Raw genomic sequence first — 24,609 nt, forward strand, 5'->3', positions numbered from 1 at the left:
AGAACCCGGTGGGGCAGGGAAGACCGAGGACGCGCTCCGGGCAGGGGCGGAGGGCAGGCGGGAGGCAGCGAGCGGCCTGCAAAGCTCGGCCCCGGTGAAAGGCTCCCGCCACGTGCTCTCCCTCACCAGGCCTCGCAAAACTTCTTCGACAGGCTGGGTCGGTCCGCGTTCCTCCGGCGCCGGAACCACCTCTCCACCTTCCTCACCGGCAGGTCACACTGTTTGGCTAAACTGATGAGCTCACCCTGGAAAAGAGGTGAGGAAGCAGGGTTCAGATCCGGGTTCGAAGGTCAGAAAGGGCAACATGGGCACCTCGTCTGACCCACCACAGAGCCTCGTCTGACCCACCACGGAGGCTCCTGGCAAGCCCAAATCAGTTGGGGCTAAGGCGTCTTTCAGAAAGCTGTCTGTCCTGCACGTAAAGACCTCGGATAATAGAAAATCTTTCCATTCCCCCCACGAGCAACTGGTTATTAATGCTAAATGTTGAAACTGCACATTTTTAATGTGAACTTCTCCAGTTTCAACTCTCAAACTCTGTTCTCATCTCCTCACAGGAGTTTGCTCTCGAATCATCTCCTCACCCTGTTCTCAGGGAGTGAGTCCCTGAACCGGTCACTCCAAGAAAGGTTTACTGCAGCTTAAATAATTTTTAAAGTTGTGCACCGAATCTTCTCATGCCTTTCAGCGTTCGGATGCAGTATCAGCCAATAACCTGACTGACGTCATGAGCAGTGGCAACACAACATTTTCCTACTGGGTATTCTCCTGCTGCGGTAAACCTGTTAGGGGTAATTTTTCAATAGATTACACACAGAAATGCTGCAATTACCTTCCTTCTCGTCCTTAGGCTCTTAAGAGTTTGGCATGTGACACGAAAAAAGTTTGTCATGTTTTATATTCCTTCTGGAAGTGTCACCATGGATAGCCTTATTTTTCAAGTAAAGCAATAGTTTTTCATGGATGCCATTTACTTTAATGGTACCATGTGAGAATTAATTACATAGCCCGAGTGTGTTGTACAAAAGTATGGTCGTTACCGATTTTCAGATATGCTTCTTTCCACTCTTACTTAGTGACTTCTGTTCTTGTGGTGGAGACAAATGGAACCATTGGTTTATAGTCTCCAACTGCTCCGTAATGTGGAATTCCTCCCAAGGAGAAGATCTGCTGAGAACAGCAAAATCTTATCTTGTATTGGACAAGTAAAAGCTGATTTGGAAGCAGCTGTTTGAGAGCTCACGGGAGAGAGAGAGACGGCTGAAGACAGGCTGAGGTGTGATGGGTGAAGGCAAGAGAAGCAAGGCGGCAGCCAGCTGCGCGTCACACCGTCCGGCATCTCGAGGTGAGGACATGCTCCAGCGTCACAGATTCTCGGGGATAAAAGTGCCGGCTTTAGTGCAATGTGGGTGCAGGGAGAGCTGGGGGGGGAAAGGCTGCTGGCAAAGCTAGGCCTTGAGGTGGATGTCTACGGCAGGAGTAGTTTTACTGAGAAATGCGCAGATTTCACAGACAGACGGGAAAGAGGAAGGTCAGGGACCACCACGCTGGCAAGCGCTCCTGAGAACAGTCCTTCCCGCTGCTGGGGAGCAGGGCTGGCTGCGCAACCCAGATGAAGGCCCCTATTTTTATTTTAGCCTCCACTCTTTTACTTTTAAGCTGGTACCGAATGTCCGGGGGCTCCACACGCCCCACTGCGGTATGAACCACGCTACAACAGCCTTGTCCAGGCAAGAACGTGTTTGTGCTGGGCCAACCCACTGGGACTGGAACCCCAGCCCCCCGTGGCAGCGGCTAACAGCTGTTGCTTCAAGGCCAAGAAAGGCTGCAAAAAGGAGCCGAAAGAAAATCTGGTTCCTTTCCCTACCACAGGGGTCACATCCAGGGACTTCACTGACAGGATTAAATTCCAATACTCCCTGACAATGCTTCTTCCCTCAGCAGCAGCCGTTATAACCGAATTATCCCGCCAAGTTCCTCAAGATCACTCTTTTTATCTCGCATGGGAAAACTACCCACCATTTGTGTTTGCAGTTTCCTGATGCTCCTTACAATCTGTGCTGATGGCCAAGGCTTTAGTTGGCTTCCTGAAAGGTCAGTCTCAAACCCATGGATTGCACAGCAACAGAACCCACCCCAGAACTAGGAGCACCCAGCAATCCACGCCTGCTGAGCTGCAAGGACTAGCAACGTGGGAGTCAGGTCAAAGCAGCTGATGTGTCAGGGATTTCATAGAATCATAGAATGGTTTAGGTTGGAAAGGACCTTGAAGATCATCGAGTTCCAACCCCCCTGCCATAGGCAGGGACACCTCCCACCAGCACAGGTTGCCCAAGGCCACATCCAGCCTGGCCTTGAACACCTCCAGGGATGGGGCCTCAACAACCTCTCTGGGCAACCTGTGCCAGTGCCACACCATCCTCAGAGTGAAAAACTTCTTCCTAATGTTCAGTCTGAACCTGCCCTCTTCCAGTTTAAAGCCATTCCCCCTCATCCTATCACTACATGCCCTGGTAAAAAGTCCTTCCCCAGCTCTCCTGTAGGCCCCCTTTAGGGACTGGAAGGGGCTATAAGAAAAGGCTCCGTGGAGCCTTCTCTTCTCCAGGCTGAACAGCCCCAACTCTTTCAGCCTCTCCTCATAGGAGAGGTGCTCCAGCCCTCGGATCATCCTCGTGGCTCTCTTCTGGACATGCTCCAGCAGGTCCATGTCCTTCTTATGTTGGGGACTCCAGAGCTGGATGCAGTACTCCAGGTGGGGTCAAGAAACCATCACAGAATCACAGAATCTGGAGGTCACCTGGTCTAACCCTTCTGCTCAAACTCAAACAGAGCTACTTACAGTAGCTCTACAGCTCAGGACCATGTCCAGACGGCTTCTGAGCATTCCCAAGGATAGCGACTCCACAAACCCACTGGGCAACCTGTTCCAGTGCCTGGTCACCCTCACAGTAAGAAGGTGTTTCCTGATGTTCAGACAGAGCCTCCTGTGTTTCAGTTTGTGCCATGTATAAGGCAAACACAAAAGAGTGAACAGGACTTGTCATTATTTCCTTTGGGAGAACAGTGTCCTGTCCATAGAAGTTTGAGATTTAAATTTTTTGAACGCTACCCATAGAACGTTGCTACTCCCACGTGCTCAGAAGCAGAACCGACAGCCGATGGCGTTCGCGGCCGGCTGGTGTCAGGTGGCCCGTGCCATAGCGGTTCCTGCTGCTTTGTTGAGTTTCCAAATACGAGTGGCATTACCAAACTTCAGGATTCCAAAAGTGACTTTATTTGGCTAATGACACAAGGGCTAAATCTGGAGGAAAGCGACGAAAGAAAGAAAGGACTCACCTCTTCAGGGTTCTTGCAGCACGTACTGTAGAATGTTTCCAGCACGGGGCTGGGCTGAGTTTTTGGTCTCTGCTTGTCTCTCACACCCAGTTTACTACTGAGGGGCAGGGCTATGGCTCTGCAAAAGAAAAGAGAAAGGTTCAGCCAAAAATAGAACAGTGATTTCTGATATCGCAGCACTGTTAAAACATGAGGTAGTACACGACAGCTGCCTCCCGCGTTCTGCGTATAAACTCAAGTGCCATGTCAAACAGATAAAGAAACTGAGAAGAAAAAAACCCCAAACTTACCCGCAGAAACAGCGGGACTCGTATTCTATTGTCCTGAGCCCCGCGCTGCGACAACCAAAATGACACGAGGCTGGGAAATGCTTTATCCTGCTTTGTCAACTTCTGAATCCACTGTGCCTGGGCGTCCGGGATTGCGGCGCAAAGCCCAGGCTTGCAGAGACAGCCGCGACACCGATCACTGCTCTTCGGCTCGCCCGCGGCTCATGCAGGGTACCACGGTGACGGCGAGGCCTAAATGCTGTTCGCTGCTCAATCTAGAACAATGAACATACACGGCGCCCACCTGAACTACGGGCTTGGCTCAGGATCGAGAGGGAGGCTCCGTCCAATGGGGGTATTAAGGCAGAAGAAACGTCCTGCTGAAACGGGTGGCCGCTTTGTCTTTACTGGAGTAACTTACCTGTTCTTCCTAAAGCAAGTCAGGCATCGATTGTAAAATAAGGACATAGCAACTAGAAAGCCGGTCAGGAGGGACGGACGCACGTGCTAGCTGTGCACCTTGGCAGTGAAACAATGCAAATAAAAAAAATTGGCATAAATAGAAAAAAGTCACCCAGAGGTAACACAACCGGGCACAGAACTGCCGTGCTCAGCAATTCAACTCCTCCACTGCAAACGCTCTTCTCTCCCTCGGCAATAGGAAACAGACTCATCGGCGGTGCTAAGTGAGGTCCTGCACGGACACTGCACAAACAGGAAAGGTGGCAAATCAACGTTGGAAAAAAAGGGACCAAATTAACCGCATTCTCCTTGAATTTCTGGAGAATTATCTGTTCCTTATGAATCACCACCTTTTACACATTGCCACAGGCGTGCAGTTAGTCTCATCAGAAAAAAGAGCCGAGAAGCAATTTTCAGCGCTGTTACTGAACACTGAAGATGCAAAATCTCTGGAAAACCTTATCTCTGCATTTTGGAGTGGAAGTTTTTTGCTCAATGTAGTAGCAGCTTCCCTGAACAGTTACTGGGCTACCAACTGTAACTGGTGTTGAGAGCGGTCACAAGCCGACAAATACCGCGCAGAAGAAGCAGGAGCTGAGCCCCAGCCCTGCTCTGCCCGGGCACTCCTCATGTGCTCAGGCAGGTCCTCTGATCAGTTATCCCTAACGATTCACACACGGAACATGAGCTCTTTTTTCTTCTTTTTTTTTTTTAACTTTGCAGCAAAAAAAAGCTATGGAAGCTACTTTACGTAGGTGTTTAAAGACATTCTACTTAAAAATAGTACGAGATATATTTACGACTGTGATTACACGGTGTGGTTGCCTGTGGTCTCTTCCAGCCCTTCAGCCTATACTCCATAGGCGCACGTGCTTAGGGACGATCCTAGATCAAGCATCCTTCCAGAAAGGTCTTTCGGAAGTTTTCTTTTCAAGAACCCATTTCTCAATTTAACTAACAGGTATCAAAAGCAATTCTATAAACAGACCACCTACCTAAGCAACGTTCTAACTTCCGTTACGTTAAGGCATAAAACACAGAATGGTGACGCGTTTTGCTCGCTTGAGCGACAGCTGATTTCCAGCCTCCCGTTGCGCAGCCAGCCCGTCTATCAGCTGTCCATCCTCTCTGGGAAACCGGCATATGGGCTACAGGAACATTCAAAGACGTGCCAAGACCACTGAAAAAGATACCTTTCTCCCAAGAGAGAAGAGCCAGGGGTACGCGTGCTTGCTAGCTGCCTTCCAACAAGACACACAGCTTTTGTGAGAACGATGTCTAAGCGCTGATTAGTTTCAGCGAAATCCAGCAGCCCCCTGGCACTGCTGCAGCCGGCACGCCGCTGGATGACAGAAGAATACAGCCCTCATTGGCAATTTTGGTTTTTAGAATCATAGAATCATAGAATTGTCTAGGTTGGAAGAGACCCTTGGGATCATCGAGTCCAACCATCTACCCTACTCTGCAAAGTTCTCCCCTACACCATATCCCCCAACACCGCATCTAAACGTCTCTTAAACACATCCAGGGATGGTGACTCAACCGCCTCCCTGGGCAGTCTATTCCAATGCCCGACCACTCTTTCTGTGAAAAAGTCTTTCCTAATGTTCAGTCTAAATCTACCCTGGTGGAGCCTGAAGCCATTCCCTCTTGTTCTGTCATTAATTACCTGTGAGAAGAGACCAGCGCCAACCTCTCCACAGTGTCCTTTCAAATAGTTGTAGAGAGTGATGAGGGCTCCCCTCAGCCTCCTCCTCCTCCAACTAACCACTCCCAGCTCCTTCAACCGCTCTTCATAGGATTTGTTCATGAGGCCCTTCACCAGCTTTGTTGCCCTCCTCTGCACTCGCTCCAGCACCTCCATATCTCTCTTGTATTGAGGTGCCCCAAACTGGACACCATACCTCACCAGTGCTGAGTACAGGGGCACAATCACCTCCCTACTTCTGCTGGCCACGCTATTTCTAAGACCAGCCAGGATGCCGGTGGCTTTCTTGGCCACCTGGGCACACTGCCGGCTCATATTCAGCCGCTTGTCAATTAGAACCCCCAGGTCTCTTTCTGCCAGGCAGCTTTCCAGCCACACCTCCCCAAGCCTGTAGCGCTGCACGGGGTTATTGTGGCCCAAGTGCAGGACCCGGCACTTGCCCTTGTTGAAACTCATACCATTGATGTTGGCCCAATGGTCCAATCTATCTAAGCCTTTCTGTAGAGCTTCCCTATCCTCCTGGGAATCAACACTCCTGCTTAAATTGCTCTTAAATGTTTCAATTATATCTTATCAATTATATCTTATCAATTTTATCTTCGATTATATTATATGGTACAATCGAAGGGGTTAACACTGACGTTGGACCAGCAGGTCCTGTGCTAAGAACACTGATGCAGTACTTCGATGATATCCGTAATTATATCGGAACTGAGAAAACATTTACCTTAAGCTCTGCACCAGGTCGTGTTCTTACATTAAGCGGTTCCTTGAAGCGTATCTGATCTTCCTTTTTCAAAGGTAAGTCATTTGAGACAAGCTCCTCCGAAGAGGAAGATGTAACCGTGTTCTGTTGTTGAAGAAGAACTGTACTGCAGCTTCTTACCAGTCCGCATCGGGAACTGAAAGGTCTGAAAATTTCCAGACACATTAAAAGGAAAGAGAGCATTTCTGCCAGGTGTCAAGGCAGCTTGCCAACAAGTTTTTTATTGAAAAACTATTTAAATTATCCTGACTGATTTCTTAATTTTGTTTATGCCCATCTTCTCTCTCTTTCCTGTTGGTTTGTTATGGCCATGGCATAAAATGGTACTATACCAGAAACGAGCCAGCTGCAGCTGATGAAGACAGGGTGTAATTAACCAGAGTTACAATTACTTTGTTGTTGAGGTTTTGAGTTTAACCATGAATTATGGGACCAATCCTACTTTTATGAACATCATTGGGAAACCAAGCCCTGAAATTCTTCCTAAGGGGCGTTTGTACATGTTGGATGTATGCTCTGACTCAGTTTTCAGTTACATCTTGTTTCAAACACAACCCCACGAGAATGATGCTTGTACTGATTTCAACATCGCAGATTCATCATCTCAGTTGCAGGGATGGTCTCATCATGGCAGTTTATCATCTCTCCGGGAGACAGAAGGAGAAAGTCTGAGGACTAAACCGCACCACCCTCCGCAGCTAGGTAGGGCAAGACACAGTCAGTGAGACGATTCTCATCTCAAGCCTTCTCCTTTGTCAGCGAGCTTCTCTCACTTCATGGTTTACATGGAAAAGTTGATTTTATTCAGTAATCACAAAGAAACAAACTGTCTGGGGCGAAACCTGCTGAAGTTGAAACCAAATGCATTAATTATGAAGGGGCATAAATCGATACTCCCCCACCTTGCAAAAGCGGGCTACACGCCCTCTGCAGAAGCTTTCAGAGTTAGCGTAAGATACAAGAAATAATTTAACTTTGGGGGTGCGGAGTTTGCTTTCTCCCACAAATGTTTTTGAATTTACAAGGGTGCCGCTCTGCAAATATCTTCCAGTACGAAGAAATGCAGAACCACTGACAGCAGCGACCAGAGCTTTATTCTTTGAATTGCACGATCTCTTTTAGCCTCAGGCTTTCCTTTGGCAGAGCGCTATACCTGTGCTCCTGGAGCGGTGGCTGCCTTCTCTTGCGTACAGGGCAACGCTTCGCATCGACGTTAAACTGACTGTTCTGTTTGATTCAAGATCTGAAGCCACTGTAGTGCTACTGTCCAAACTGAGTCAAGTCAGTTCACAGTTTTCAATTAAATACTTCAACGTGTCCCACATCTCTGCACAAAAACCCCCCCTGCTTACAGGACCTAACAGAAAGCTGTTTTCAGATCCTTCCTGATTACTGACCAACGAAAGCCTCTGTGCAAAATGAATTTCAGAGAGACACATTTCAAAACAAAATACTTGAAAAGGGTGTCCTCTTCTATCTTTCTTCTGGTTCTGAGTTCAAGTATCTGTTCCCCGCCGGTCAGCAGTATGCCTTTCTTTTAAGGTACGACACGGGGCTCATGCGCTGTTGCAACCCTCCTAAGAAGAGACCTCATCTTTCTGACTAAAACCCTCCTCTAGTGCAACTTGGGAACTATTTGGATTCAAATTCACTGACCTTGGCTTTCAGTTCCCCAGCATTCAAAAATCACTGGTCAAGTCCAAAATCAGACGATAAAATTGGACGTAAATTCTGCTTTTCAACTTTCTGCTTTCCTATCCCTCAAAGCACTTCAGTTTCCACATTTTCCTAACCACACAAGCGAGAAACGCTTTGCAATAGAAGCCGTGATTCCTTCATAATTGTAGCACTTCAAGAATTTGATTTTTATGGAAAAGGGCCTAGGACGACAAGAGAAGCTGACATCCCTGCTTGCAGGCATACGTCAAGGGAAAGGTTCTGCTAAGGCATGCAGGTGCCTACAGTCGGGCTGCAAGCGATGGGTGCAGGACGTTATCTTCCACCCGCAAGCGCAATCCAGAAACATCAAAGGGAGGGGAGAGGTTCCCAACTTCCAGGTCCTCTCTTTTGTCAGGACATCATGACCGACCTCCCCCAGCGCCTCCTTCAGTACCACGGCAAAGGAACGCTGCGGCGGCAACGAGCTTTCTGCTCTCCAGCACCGAATGCCCCATTTTCCCACCTTCCCCAGAACAAACTGGCTCACGGGAAAATTGCTTCACCGAAGCGTGAGCTGTTTCTTCTCCCCCAGGGCTGCACCCACAACCTCCTCAGCTCTCCCAGGCCTCACCCAGCTGCTGCGCGTCCTCTTCCCACAGCCACCACCTAACCCACGGAATAACTGGTTGTTAAAATGACATTGTGCTCTCGGGTTTTCCCACTTCAGCCAGCAGGTGCCAAGGAGAGGAAAGTCCATGCTCGAGGAAGCGGGGTCCCTCCCAGGTTTGACCTCCAAACCAAGAAGACGGAACCATCGGCCACGCGTGGTGGCTGGTACAGGTGCTGAACGAGGGACTGCTAAAATCCTCCGGGCTTCTGAAATCCCAGAGCAGGCACCGGCAGGAAGGCAGTGTGGGCAGAGAAACAAACGCTTTGCACCCGACGCACAGCTGCAAGTAAGAGGTGAGGGCAGCATAAATTGCCAGAGGCCACCCTAAAGCAACCAAACCCAAACCTGTGTACCAGTGACCCACACCCACGTTGACCCACAGATCAGATGTACAAAGCTACAACGTCGAGGCCATCTACATCTTTCACTCTGCGACTCTCAAACTTTGGGCAAATTGTTTTAAACGCGGCTAGTGCCGCTGCCCACACAAGGTAACGGAGCAACGGAGGACTCGGTTCATACCTCCCATTCATCAGGGGAAGCCTTCTTCTCCGGGGTGAACCCAATATGGAACAGTGATGACCGAGAATGAGAAAATGCCATAAACGACTACCACGAGTTGGGACAAACAAGAATACAGCTCAGAACACCGGCTTGTAATTTGCGTAGGTAAGATAGCGGTATGATTACAGGATTCCTGGACCTGTAAAATGGGCTTGTGATATTATCTTCTTTTTTTAAGGGTGTGACAAGAAGCTTTTATTTAATGAAGTTTGTGAATCAAAACAGCTTTAAAATTAATGAGTAAGACGAGGTCTGTGGAAACTCTCCCAGCTGAGGCAGCGCTTGGATGGGAAAGAAAAAAATCTTTTTACCTGGCCATCGGCGCCTTAAAGCAGATGGATCAGATATTCAGATTGAGTAGGTGCGGTGTGGCAGGAGGAAGGGGAGTAAAGGGACAGAAGCACAGGACCGACACTGAGAGGGACGTCTGGAGACCATCCAGCCCACCTCTGCTACAGCCGGCTGCGGGGGGCTGCGCCCCGCTGGGTTTCGAGTATTTCCACAGACGGAGACTCCACTTCCCCTCTGGGGAACCCGTTCCAACGTCTGACCACCCTCAGAGTAGAAACGCGTTTTCTTAAGTGCAGGTGGAGCGCCATGTGTTTCCGTCTGCGCCCACTGCCTCTCGTCCTGTCACTGGGGACCACTGAGAAGAGTTTGGCTCCTTCTTCTTCCTGTTCGTGTCGTGTACCGCGGAGCAGGGGACGGGAGGGTCGGAGCCAACGCAGGACGTGGGGGCTAATTCCAGCTTCACATTGCAAACGGGTCCAGGTCACCGGCTGACAGTGCCTGCCTGAAGGAGGACTGTATCCCGCCATGCCTTGCCCATCAGCGAGGAAGAAACGTGAGTCACTTGTGTTTTAATGGTTACCTGCAGCACCTCGGTTCCCACAGCAGCAGAGGTAACCCAGACACCCCAGGAAAGCGCAGGATAAAATCCACGGAATTTATGGAATGCACACTAAATATGTTGTTTACAAAGAAGGGATTTGAATTCCAATTTCGTATCATCATAAAATGGTTATTTAAAGAATCGTTCATGCATTTGTGTTTACATAAAAATACTGGCTATATTTTTTTTATTATTATTAAAAGCATTCTCACAGCAGAGCTCTGAATCTTTTCAACTTCTATAAACTTTTCCAAGCCGTCCTTGGATCAGAGAATCTGGAGAAGAAACATGATTCTAGCCTACAGGGATCTGCTTCCATTTTCTCGTGCAGCCACTTTTTTAAAAGAGATGTCAAAAACATTTTAATTATCTTTTTTTTTTCCTCTTTCTAAGCTTAAAACCGTTGCAGATTTGACTAAACTATTTCAAAAAGACAACCTCTTCGACCAGCAACCGGGAATGGGGATTTTTCAATCCAGTGAAAACCACTTGGAAGAATATTCAAAATCATGACAGGGGACTTACTCTGCAGTCTTGACAATGGCTGACACTATGACAAATCTCAGTTATCCGCCAGCAGATCATGTGGTATCGCAGACCACACGAACTATCGACTAAATGGCACAAAGCAACAGCACCAGCTCAGGACCTTTATGAAACTGAGAGTCAACGAAACCCGCAGGATTGCCAGCTATGCCTTTGCCACAACCCCCGAATTCTCTGTGCTGAAGAGTTATACGCGAAGCACTCGAATGGCTCTGGCCAGACGGGAGCAGCTACAAATGGCAGTGCCAAGGAAATGACGCTCCTGAGCCCAGAGCAGTGGTCGGTGACGCGCACACGCTCGTGTGGCCACGCGGTGACCACTCTGAGGTCAGGTCCCTCAGCCCCATCTAACGCATCCGAGCCCGGCTTGTCCGTCAGGTGCGGCACCCCAGACGCCCGCTGCCCAAGGTAAAGGAGACTTAACTGTATTTGGGTAGTCCGGACACGGTTTCCACTCCATTCGACCGAGAAACAGCACGAGAACACAAACCAGTGTGCCGGTCTTCTAAAGCACAAGCGCAGACCTCACACCTCGGGCCTACCTGTTTCAAGTGTAGGAAGTCATATTGCTTATAATTAGACCTTAGGGGTAGGTTTTGCGCTCTAGATTCAACACACTTCTTCAGCCGGTACCCGGGGCTGGAAAGAGCGAGCTGAAAAATGCACCTCAGCAAACTTTATGACCTGGAATTTCTACGGACCTCGTCCATCATACGCCGGCACAGACAATCAAGCCAGCTTTTGGAACCAAACTACCAGGATTATCCCTAAAAGACCCCAAACAGTACTCAGTAACTCACCTTTCAAAGGCACATCGAACGGCAACCAAGATCAAAGCAAAAGGGATACTGAGCAGGAGATCACGAGGCTGAGGGTAACGGACGTCTTCAGACTCTCGCATGTCCTCCCAGGTGATTCCCGGGGGCAGCCAGAACTCATGCTGCCAGAGCCACTCGTTCAGCGCGCGTGCCATCCTGGAAGGAAGAGAGACCAGAATAAACCGAGGACAGCCTCGCGCACAGCAAACCTGTCGGCACAAGCCAGCGGAGCCCAGGAAGGATTACGCCCTCGCCGAGGCTGCACCCGGCTGTGAAAGCAGAAGAGGTGTGGAAAGCGTCAGCGCCCACGGAACTGATAACCCGCGCGCAGATTTTTATCGGGTGCTCAGCGACTGCCGACTCCCGGAGCCGGACCAAAAAAAAACAAAACCCCCAGCTAAAATGGAGATAAAGTGCCTCAGAATTCAACAGAACATCGGTGTCATTCTCAGCAAGATGTAGCCTCAAGTTTAATGCTGCAGCTTCTCGGGGTCGGAGGTTCCCTTCTACGGAACCCACAGCTTGGGATGCCGAGGATGTGGCAAGCCTGCTGCAGGACTGGCTGCCAGCTGTCCTTTTGTGCGTACGTATCCTTATGTTTTAGTCTTTGATCTTTTGTGTTTATTTGTTTCTATTTACACGTTGCAGTTCCACTGTGTGCATATCTGTGCACTATAATTAACATTATTCTGAGACTTCGCCTTAAAAAAAAAAAAAAAAAAGGAAAAGACATCTATCTTCTGCTTTAAACGATTAAGGAAAGTACTTCCGTGTAAGAATTTCCGTGCTAAGTGGTAAACCGGATCCTTAATGTAATTTTAAAGACTATGCCCGAAGGTGGGATTTACATACCTGATCAGAGAATTTAGCAGCATAAAAGAGAGCGGCATGGGTGTAAAAAAGCCTCCAACAGGAAAAGACTGTTGCTAGATAATTCTGCCTCATACCCAAATGTGACCTGCGCTGCCCTCCACTACGGGCTGCTCATTCCGGCCGGTAACAACAAATGCCCCAAACGCAAGCTCTGAACACCACTCAGACAAACTCTGCGCCGTCACAGGAGGAAGAAAGGGGAAGCGTGGGGATGAGATGCCCATTGAGATCATCTGAACAGCACGTGGGGAATGCCATCTTACGAAACCATGGCAAAATGCCTATAATTTACGTGTCTGACCTGAGTATCGTAAAGCATTTCACCCGGCGGAGGCCCAGACCCCGGCCCATCTTCTGCAAGGAGAACTGCCTAACAAATCAAAAATTAATCACAGGTATGATTTTGGAGATATCTTTAATTCAGAAGTAGTTTCTTTATTGGTTAAACCAAAGATCTGCCTTATTTCAGAATTTTGCGGAGTCTGGGGGTTATCATCTGAATCATAACGTCTTTTATTGATTTAGACTTTATTATTCATCTCGATGTGTCTGTGGATCTGACTACAGCAGGGAAGAAGAGCATCTCGTTTCTTCAACTTTGACTCTCATTTCCCCGTGGAGCACGCACAGCCCATTGAGTACGATGACAAAGCCGATTACAAATATAGGTGTAATTGATACCAAGTGGATGCAAACTTTCTGACCATTTATGATATACAAAGCAGGAAAACATTTTCCCCTTTTCCCCAAGGAAAAAGGAATACCATCTTACTGAAAACGTGTCCTTCTCCTCCTCCCTGCATTCCCCGATTTCAGCTTTTCATACCAAAACCCACAACATAAAAATACCTCCTAAAAATCAAGAGCTTGATATACTGCGGAACTGCAAACAAAAGAAGCGGCAGTAAGGCTAGTACCCAACTTCGCTAGCACCAAAAAGAACAGTCAGGTCTTTTACCAGCTTTCCATTTGACAATAATCATAGTATTTCCCTTCTGGTGCAGCTTCTGGGACTCGGGAAGCTGTGGTTTTGCTCCCACTTCCAGGCTCTTCTCCACTCCTTCTGCCGGCTCCCCTTTCAGTGCAATGTCTGGACAAAAATTATTGGCACGTAAAACAAAGATAGACAGGGTTTATAGACTCTTCAAATTCTGTTTTAAGAGCCTGACGGTCAAGACGCAACAGTTTTTAAATTGCCTGCCAGATCTCGAGTCTCTACGACTCTCTGGGCCCCAGAGTACAACCTAACTCCATCCTAACCTAACCCCATCGAGGCTCTTTTAAGGAGGGAACATCTGCGACCCACTATCTGTCCGCTTTTCCTCTGGCGGGGCTGTAGGACCCTTCAGCCCTAATTCCCCTTCCATCTTGCCCTCGGCGATTCAGCAAAGGCAGCTGCAGCCAGGACCAGGGGACGGCGGAAGCACACATACATACGCGCTAGAGAAGGCTTTTCAGACTACTCAATAAACGTGCTATTAACCCTATTTTAGCTCCCTCTGTGTGGCACAGACCTAAGCCCATCGGACAGACTGGCTGCTCTGTTGGACCTCAGAGCCTCGGTGAACCACGTTTTCAGGACGTCCGCGAGCCTCCTGCGGACTGTGAACGCCGGTGTCTGCACAACACACGACCGTTACGGAGCAGAAAGTGCCTATGTGGAAGCAAATCGTGTGAGTGGGGGCTCAGCCTGCAGGGAATTCAACACGCTGTCACTACGAAGCAGGGCGACAGCCTTCCAAAACAGCTTGTGCACGTCAGATAGGCGCTGCATACTAGCCGAGAAAAATCAGATAACCCAAGCGAGGTGTCTGAACTACATGAAAAATCATAGAATCACAGAATCATAGAATTGTCTAGGTTGGAAGAGACCCTTGGCATCATCGAGTCCAACCATCGACCCTACTCTGCAAAGTTCTCCCCTACACCATATCATAGAATCACAGAATCATAGGGTTGGAAGGGACCTCTGGAGATCATCTAGTCCAACCCCCTGCCAGAGCAGGGCCACCTTAGAGCCGGTGGCACAGGAACGCGTCCAGGCGGGTTTGGAATGTCTCCAGAGATGGGGACTCCACCACCTCCCTGGGCAGCCTGTGCCGGTGTTCTGCCACCCCAACACCGCATCTAAACGTCTCTTAAACACATCCAGGGATGGTGACTCAACCACCTCCCTGGGCAGTCTATTCCAATGCCCGACCACTCTTTCTGTGAAAAAGTCTTCCCTAATGTTCAGTCTAAATCTACCCTGGTGGAGCCTGAAGCCATTTCCTCTTGTTCTGTCATTAATTACCTGCGAGAAGAGACCAGCGCCAACCTCTCCACAGTGTCCTTTCAAATAGTTGTAGAGAGTGATGAGGGCTCCCCTCAGCCTCCTCCTCCTCCAACTAACCACTCCCAGCTCCTTCAACCGCTCTTCATAGGATTTGTTCACGAGGCCCTTCACCAGCTTCGTTGCCCTCCTCTGCGAGGTGTCTGAACTACATGAAGGACACCAACCTCAAAAGTGCCGGTAAACTTTCTTAGCTGTTAAGAATCTCAGCTCTTGTCAAGAAAAGCATCAGGACGTCAGGAATACCTCAGAGAACTACAGAGAGAAATGGCGCTTCCTCCCCACCCCAGCTCTTCAGAAGACACCTCTTCAGCGGCGCAGGGCCATCCCGCGGGGCGGAGGCGGCAGGCGCGCCGGGGACGGCTGCCCAAAGAGCCGCCTTGGCAATGACACCGCCAGCGATTCTCCCTCCAGAAGTCTGTGTATCTGGCAGCAACACAAAAAGACACAACACATGCTTGGTAGAGGACAGCAGCTGAACTTTGCCGAGGGCTCTCTGCGGGGAGTACATCAAATTAAGTCTTCCAATTTGCTTCGGGGGAGCGCTCTTATATTCCAAGCGCTAAGGAAGTAAACAGCCATTATCTAATCCGCTCCCATGTGCAAACTATATATAGTCAGGATCACCTTCCTGGAAGATCTCTTTATCTCTGCAGCACACGTCGCAAAATGCAGAACGGGGTACAGTATGAAGCAACATATTTATCTTTTGCAATTAACGCGGGCCGAGCTCCCAGGCCGAAGCAACTGGAAAGCTGAAGACAACGGTGCGCCTGAAACGCCCCTTGAGCACCCACAGAAGAGCGTAAGTGGCCCCATTTCTTTCTCAAAAGTCTTTATGCCTCATAGAGCACCCTCTGTTATTAGCTGTAGCTTTGTAATAAATAATACACAGGACGAAGCCCTCCCGCTCCGGATACAAGCGTCGCAGAGACAGCCTCTCACACAAAGAAGAGCTCTGCAACGCCAAAGGAAAAAACCCAACGCTACAAAACACTCTCCCACGCCTGACGCTAAACGCGTCAGCATTTGGATTTCACAAAGAGTGAGCAAAACAGTAAAGGCTCGAAAACCAGCAGTAAGCTTGTGGTAGAAAACACGGGTAAGGGTGAAATCAAAACCAGAGAAGGATCACAGCTGTGCCACGGGGACGGGGAGGACAAGGCTGCGGCACTCACCGAGCCTATACTGCGATACGATCAGGCTCTCAATACAGAATCCAACAAAGCTCCTTTAAGCTGACACAGCTTGAGGGTCTTCAGGCAACTGGACGTTGTGCAGCGCCGGAGCCCTGTCCACTCTATTTACTTTGTTAAATCTCGCCTTTACTGATCTTTTCTTAAATTTGGTGGTTTTACCCGAATCCTTAAGAGTTGCAAAGGTCTCTGCTGCCGGGCTGCGCTGAGCTGCTCCGAGGGAAGCAGAAATCGCTGTGCTGGGCCAGCAGGAAGGCACCAGCAGCATCCACCCGCTGGAGCACCGCAGGGCTCCCGCGACCCTGAGCCAGAGAGCGCAAACACGACTACACTAAAACTCCTTAGGGACATGTTTATATCCAGTTTCACTTTCAAAGCGGAACTGCTGGAGAAGCAGCACGGCATCTAGCTAGCAAGGTTACTCCTTGTGTCACAGGCGAAACGGCTAAGCAGGTTCACCCAGAAAACGTAACTGTTGATTACCTTTTCAAAGAGTTATTCTGCTGCTTCACTTAGAGAATCTGTTCCCAAGATAACCAACACCAACCATTAGCAGGTACACAGGTACATGAATACTCACAGGTACGTGAATACTCATGTAGATTTACATACGTGAATACAGGAGATAAGGGTGGAGTAGAAACAGAGAGGGAGAAAAGATTTATGAGTCTTTGTAAAGAACTGGGTAATTACCTTCTCCCTCTGAAGAAGACCGGGTGTAGGCACCTGCCCTGCAGTTCACAGCGACAGCGTCACGCTAGGCATCACTGCCCTACCCACTGCCCACTGCTTATACTGCTAAGACAACGTGAAGATCCATAATAAAAGAAAAGATGACACCAGAGTTCTCAATGTGCTTTTAAAACAAGAAAAAGATCCATCATTTTTTTTAAAAAAAAGCTTACACTGGAGGTTTAATTATCTTTTTGACTAACTGGGGAAGGATTTTTTACAATGGCATGTAGTGACAGGATGAGGGGGAACGGCTTCAATCTGAAAGAGGGGAGGTTCAGAATAGAGATTAGGAAAAAAATTTTCCCTGTGGGGGCGGTGAGCCCCTGGCGCAGGGTGCCCCGAGGAGCTGTGGCTGCCCCATCCCTGGAGGTGTTCAAGGCCAGGTTGGACGGGGCTTGGAGCAACCTGGGCTGGGGGGAGGTGGCCCTGCCCAGGGCAGGGGGGTGGCACTGGATGAGCTTTAAGGTCCCTTCCAACCCAAACCATTCTGTGATTCCAACCACTATTTCTTTCCCCCGCCCCCCTCCCCCTGCCTCACCCTTAGCGCAGCAGATCCCTTTAACACTGATGTGATGGTAATTTTGGTCTTTGCTGTAGGAATTCTAACCCCAATAGCACAGAACTTCTTTCAAATTCCAACATACAACTTGCTAAATTGTTTCCTCCTCCTCTCTGTCTCAGGAAGCTCTTAATTTCAGGAACAGTCACGACTTCACCGTCAGCTTTTTGCTATGACCGGCAACAACAGTCCCTCCGCTGAGGGTACCAAGCGGGATCAGAGGTGCCTCAATGTCTTTGCATCGTATTAGGAAGCTGTACCTAAACCCTCTGGCGGGTACAAAATATCCAGCATAAAGAATGTTAATGCCGTTTCTTTTTGCATTAACACCGGGGTTCACCGCAAACACGTTGATCTGACTGTTTATAGAACGATACTTTTCTCTCGTAGTTCACTGTCTGGGCTAAAGACGTCCCCCGCTGCTAATCCCCTCTGCGGCACACAGCGAATACACCTAGCTGGAGCCAGAGAGACGGAAAACCTTTCTTTGCACGTTCCTCTGTTTCTGACCAGAGTCTGTTTCTGACCCGGATTCACGAGAGGAGTGTCCGGCATTAACATCCCCATTTTTTAATGCCAATTTCTGCTGTTAGTCCCCAAATCCACAACTCCGCACACGGCGCTATTCAAGGTCGCATCATCCCCTTCACTCCGGCTACAAAGGCCGTCCAGTTCGGGATGGTAACAGAGACAGTCCATTGTCTGCAGAGGGATTACAGAGGTTTGTGGGTGGACAATTCCTACAGGTAGAAACATCCCCAAAGTGGCTCCGGGCCAAGCCGCATGGGTCTGCCAAGGCTTATTAGCTTAAGTGCAGCATCACCCTAACGACACCGCCGCCAGAAGCAGCACAGGTATTCCCGCGGAAGACTTCCTGGTACAGCCAGTTTTCCCGGGACTCAACCATGCGGCACAGCACTGCCAAAGGGGAAATTATTAGTTAATGCGGGAGCGCAGCACCATAAGGGTGCAGTTACGTTGCTTCTGGATCCGAGTTGCTTTATTTTTTTCCACGCGGCCATGGCAGAAATAATTAAAGCCCAAAAAGTCTCTTAGATGTTGATACGCCGGAGAGCAAAACGGAGAAGCTCAACCTGTCCTTCCAAGAAGCAGCCGGGGTCAAGAAACAGAGTACTCCGCGTATTTATAAAGGTTCCCTGTTACTTCAAACTGGAAGAGCCACTGTATTCTAGTCCCGCTGTCCCAATACTTCGTGAACTTGGGTTATCGCTGCATATTATTAATTTGAACCTTTAACTAATTTCGCTAAGAAATCAATGATTCATGAATTCATGGGTAAATTCTCTCCTGATAGCTCTTCTAGGCAGTTTCTTACCTATTTGGTACTTCCCATAATCCTGATGTCTTCCACTTTAACTAAAACTACCTGTTCTGGGTACACAAGAGAAGTTACAAGTTCAGACACGAAGGCTACTGCATTTCTCTTTCACAGAAATAAAGAATCTTAACAAAGAAAGCTCAGATCAACGTGACATAGGTTATTTTTTGAACACCCCTATTATATTTAATCTCTTAATCTCAGTCTCCAGGGTTTTTTTGTCTTTTTTATTTTTTGGTAAAAACTTCGCACTAAAGATCACAATACTGGGATTATAGTTGCTGGGTAATTTTTTCTTCATGTATTTTTTTCTAACGTTTTTCATACATTTTTTTTTTTCTAACATATATCAAGTACTGTTACTAAACATTTGGTAAAATTTATAGCTAAAAAAATCGTTGCTCCAAAATGCTTAATTACATGTACCATTATTTCCAGCATGCTGAGACGGAGATTAGCTGGTTCCAGCCTCCTGCCTGAAGGGAATGCATTAACCTTTTCAAATTTCACTTCAGCTTTGACATGTTCATTTCCATTTCCTCATCCCTTTTAGCCATTCCGGCGTCAGATCTGCTTTCTGACACTGCCTTATCCGTAACAACATTTCCTTTGCCTGAGATCCTGCTCTTTCCCTATCCCTCTGTTGGTTCTTCACAATGTTAAGGCTTTTCTTACAATCAAGCGAATTTAACCATGGATGGACAGTCTCCAAGGGATTCAGCTGAAATATAAGAATTAAGATAAATGCCTCTCTACAGATGTACTCCCATGGCAAAAAAAAATAATAATAAATTAAAATCTTTCCTCATAGTTCCAGTCCGTGAACCACCTATCGCCTTCACTCGCTCGGCATGCCTTCTCCTCACTCTCTCTGTCGAAGCAACTTTCCTACAAAACCCACCACCCTCTACACCTCCCCTCCTCTGAACTTCTTTTGGAGGTTGGTATAAGCCCCTTTGCTCCGGCCATAATTAAAGCTCTGCTTTATTCCTCCTCTCTTCCCCAGATTTCTCATCTCTTTTCAGAATCTCTTGTGATTCCGAATGCCCTTCTCTTTTCCCTAAAACCGCAACTTCTGGCAGAATCTCCTCTTTGTTTTTGCACGAAACAAGACTATGTTTCAACTCTGACTGGCAGTGAAAGAAACAAAACCACAATCTCCTTCCCTTTGTAATCATCAGCACTGTGTTCTCCAGGCTCACTCTCCTCATTCAGCCTCTGTTCTCCACATCCTCTTCTTTGGAAGATGGCTGAAAATTTGAAATTATTTGTTTCGACACCAATGATCGGTTATTCTCATCTTCCTGGCTTTCGGACGTTCTTCTGGCTTAGCTCTACCAGCCGACGTGTCCTGTGGAATTATTTCATCTCTGCTGCCCACTAATTTTGCACTTCAACTTTTTCAAGGAACTTTTCACTATTTGTTTGCTTCCACTACTCGTCCAACAGACGCCCGATTCTTCACTCCTAACTTTAAAAGCAGAAAGGGGAAATTCACCCCCACAACCCCCCGACAAGAAAAACCCAAACACATCTCTCTTCAGCCCACTGAGACAGGCGGATTGCCTTGCCTTGGTTCCGAGACTTTCCGGCTTTTCACCGACATGAACCCCGTCTCACACCTCGGTGCAGGCTGGTCGTGTGCTGCTCTGTTGAAAGGCAACAATTTTCATACACACCCTCTTTTGGAAGACCTCTGTCCCGGAAAAAGCATAAAATGCCCAAACAAACGTTAGGAGCTGCAAATAAAAGTCCATCCACCGAGCAAACGAACTTGCTTACCGAGACCTCCAGTGAACGTCTTCCTCACCCGGCGTAAATTACTTACTCAGTTGCGTACCCCGCGCTGCGCCTGCCAGCTCCTCTGCTGCCGGGCCGCTCCGCGCGCCGAGGGTTTGGCTCCCAAGCAGACTGCCAGGTATGACCCACAGCACAGCACCCAGGCTGATGTCACTCATCCACGTCAGAATGCAAATCAGACAGCTCTTCTCACTCGGTCATCCCTCGCTGAGGGGGATGAATACAACTCCTCGGTTTTGCTGGGTAAGAAACAAGTACTGGTTGAACCAGTTGAAAACAAGGCCAGAAAAGGTACCGAGTACCTCCGGCTTCACCACGTCTTTGGTCAGGAGGTACTCAGAGCAGCGGGCCCAAATTTGTTTTAGCCTTCCTCTTGCTGCCAACGTACTTAAAAAAGCCCTTCCGGTTGCCCTTCACATCCCTCATTTCAGCTGAGCTTTGGCTTTCCCGTCTTCATTCCTGTAGGCTCAGGCAACACTTCCACATTCCTTCTGGCCATCCATCCCCACTTCCATCTTCTTGACACTTCCCTTCTGTGTTTGAGCTCAACCAGCAGTTACATGCTCATCCCTGCTGGCCTCCTACCATTTCTGTTTGCATTCTTGCACGTTCAGACGGTCTACGCTTGTGCTTGGAGAAGGCTGTCCTGGAAAATCAACCAGCTGCCTGAGCCCCTTTGCCTGCCAGGACAGCCTCAGCCAAGCCAATCCCTGAACAAGCCCAAACCTACCCTCCTGAAATTTAAGAAAAACCCAAGACCTTAGATGCATATCTTGAAATACCATGGCTGCTTCTGGCATTATTCCTCCTCCAGGAACCTGGAGATCCTTCCCTATGAAGGCTGAAGAAACCTGGGTTGAACTGCAGCACCCGCTGTCAAATTAGTCTCGAAAATAAAGTGCTGTGTTAAGCTACCAGTGTAAAAAGCAGCAGAGACAAAAGCTGAAGACCTTTGCAGGCTGTCTAGCACCTACCCCATGGCTGCACCATTAAATGAAGTAACATCCCTTTATTATTTTTCCCTATATTATATTTATCCCAGGGCAGGGCGAGGCAACATAAACCCCGTTGTCCTGACGCTTGGGAACAATCAGTATTCTGCTGCTGAACGCTAACTCTACAAATAAAAAAAAAAAAATCAATGAAAAACCACTGGAGAGAGCACGCTGACTGTTTTGGTAAGGCACAAGACCACCACATTCTACCATCGCTGTATAAAAAACTACAGACCATCCTACATCTTAGTAAGAACATCAGATGTGACCAGTGTCCAAGTGGGGCAACCGAGGCATCCAAAATATCAGCTAGAACATCTCCACAAAATACAGAGGGACATGCGTTGCCGGATCAACACGTTTCTTGAGAGTGCAAATGTAAAACGCGAGAAGGAGGCACCTAAAAAATCCAAACGAGCTACTCAGCAATTTCTCTGGATTTTTTCCTTCATTCTTTCTTCTAATGGCTTTTATTTCCTCCAGTCTCACTGCAGAAATAGCAACCGCTGGCTGACATCACTCGATAGAACTGAGGAAGAAAACCAAGTTATTGGCCTCAGGCAATACAGTGAGCTAAGAATTCAGGTTGGAAGATCACACTAAGAAATCGGGGGAGCTTACTTCCACCTGAACTGCGCATCTTTCCTGTCCCTGAATTCATCAGTACCAAACAAAGCAAGAGTCAGGCAGCCTTCGTGAGACCTCCTTCAAACCAAGTTAAGAGACAGTAAAAACTGCTAAAAGGCCCTCGAAGCAGAAATGTTTCAACTGATTATCACTACCCCTGTTACTCAACACTCACGCATCAGGCCTCAAAAAGTCTAATTCTAACTTAAAAACTGGGAAAAATAAAGAGCAGGTACTAGGTTCGGGGTTCCAAGCCATACCCGAGTCACATCAAAATACCACGCAGCTCTCAACAAAGCCTCTTTCATATAAGCTCATGGGACGGTGCAATGCTCGACCAACGGATTACCCGATTCTTCAGCCCTTTCAAAGCATAGATACTCCTAAACAGTCGCACAGTTCTGGTCTGATGGCCCTCTCCTAATCTGTCCTCTACGAATCCCCTTTGGCATTCCTTTCTGTTACCTCCCAGGACAGTTCTTCCCCTTCCGCCCTGCCATCTCCGGCACTGCGCTCTACTCCGCAGTCCGTAGCAGCCCTCAGAGGCTCTTCATCCCTATTTTCATCTAGGCTTCCTCCTTCCCTGAAGTCCAAAGTTTCACCGTTGTTCCTTATTTGTACAGTCACACCTACAGCGAGTCAAGGTACCCTCGTACCGCTCCCCCAAAGGGCCGTTTCCTCAAAGGGGTGTTTTCTAACTCACCGCAGCGGCAACCCGGCGCGTTCAGCTAATGACACACTGAACTCCTGAACTGTATATCTTAGGTCAAATGAGAGAATCAGTTGTGATAAGTAAGGGAGACAAAGGGACGGCTGCGCATGATTTCTCTGCGGCAAACCCAGCTAAGATAAAACATCAAAGCAGAACTGGATCATCTTGAACGCCAACGCAGGCTAGAAAAGCGCTTTTCCATCAGTCAGGACGGATTTGCATGAAGTTGAGGGAGGCACCCTATATTACGACCGAGTACACCGACAAGATGCAGATCATGACTTTCCACGCAATCCTCCTTCGTGCAGGAAACACACAGGCTTTAATCACTCTGTATGAGCTGGCTTTGAATCTCAGTATCACCGGTTCCATCAGTTTCCCAGGTATTTGTTCCCACAAACTCCCCAGGCTGTTCCAAAGCTTAGAGAAAAAAAAAAAAAGAAATTGAATTAGTTTAAAATTAAGATTTTGTAAGACTATACTCTTATACCTCTGAAACTAGTATGTGTTTTCATTATTTTTCATTTCAAAACACAAAAATTAAAAACCTTATCTGAGAATAACATCTACATTCCCAACATTACAGCAAAAGCAAAATATATTAAAAACACTGAGAAAGAACAGCAACTGACAGATTTCCCATCCCTGGAGGTGTTCAAGGCCAGGCTGGACGTGGTCTTGGGCAACCTGGGCTGGTGGGAGATGTCCCTGCCCGGGGCAGGGGGGGAACTGGATGGTCTTCAAGGTCCTTTCCAACCCAAACCATTCTGTGATTCTATGATTCTCCGAGATTAAAAGAATAGTGACTCACTTTTCACAATCATTACTGCTTAATGAGTAATGCAATCTACCTTATGATGATGGTTATTAAAAAAAAATAATCTGAATATGAATTATTCTTGATTATCACGGATCACTTAAAAGCGTGTCATATGGACAGGTTGTAAAGCAGAATGTAAAACTCAAGCTCGCTCAGCACACACTCAGTCCTCCTCTGTTCTTCGCTGGAATAGTCTCTAACATCAAAGGAACCCCTCCCCAACCACGCTTTTACCTATTACATAAACAAATCATCATGGGACAGTACATTATTTGTCATGACGCTGAGGGCTGGAACCACGCTGTGTTGTTTATCCGGCAATTTCGGCGTTACGGGACCGTTTCCGAATTTGACATACAACGGGACCATTTTAACGAGCGACCCTGCCCAAAGCCGCCAAGAGCGTTTCTCTCGGGTTGCTCAGCCAAGGTGGTCTTCTCGGTCTCCTCCTTAATAACGCGGTCGCTCCTTAAGCTGCAGGCTCTGCCTCCTGCTCTGCTGAGGAGCCTCACGCTGCAGGAGCGAGGGGACACCGACAGGTTAACGCCAACACCGCGTTTACTCCACACTGGGCCCATCTCTCTCCGGAATACGTATATTAATTTATCGCCACTGCAGGCGGGTGTCCTGCCCTGCCTGGGCCGAGCTGGGGCCGCCTGCGCCCGCTGCAGAGGGGAAGGCGCCAGCCCTGCGCAGAGGCCAGTGACAGCCGCGGCCGTTCGGACACCCCCCCACCCCCACCCCCCCCCCCGACGTCAGCACCTCTGGCTCTCGCAGCGCAGCCCCGATTCACCCCGGCTGAGCTCAGGGTTTATTTTTAAAATAACAGACACCGAGGGTCACTCTCTCCTTGCTTCAGATCACCACAATTAATTTTACAGGAAAAATCCCTTAGAAATTATTATTTGGGGAATTCTGCCTTCATGCGTTT

The 24,609-nt window shown here is 48.3% G+C and overlaps 1 protein-coding gene across 5 annotated transcripts in view; it reads right to left on the reverse strand.

Annotated features, from left to right (window-relative positions):
* Positions 1-24,609, reverse strand: part of LOC309681387 (ceramide synthase 4-like) — a 45,359-nt gene that overhangs the window by 14,956 nt on the left and 5,794 nt on the right. For 3 of the 5 annotated variants that reach the window (XM_082495252.1, XM_082495253.1, XM_082495256.1), the window contains exons 3-5: positions 11,673-11,846; positions 3,337-3,454; positions 127-245 (exon numbers count right to left, since the gene is read on the reverse strand). In XM_082495252.1, coding sequence (XP_082351378.1) covers positions 127-245; positions 3,337-3,454; positions 11,673-11,846 — 411 coding nt within the window. Of the gene's footprint in view, positions 1-126; positions 246-3,336; positions 3,455-11,672; positions 11,847-20,552; positions 20,687-24,609 lie in introns of those variants that run through there. The other 2 variants (XM_082495254.1, XM_082495255.1) reach the window with 2 other exon arrangements.

This window comes from Vanellus vanellus, assembly GCF_965231255.1.
Source record: "Vanellus vanellus genome assembly, chromosome: 25".
Classification (NCBI taxonomy): Eukaryota; Metazoa; Chordata; class Aves; order Charadriiformes; family Charadriidae; genus Vanellus; species Vanellus vanellus.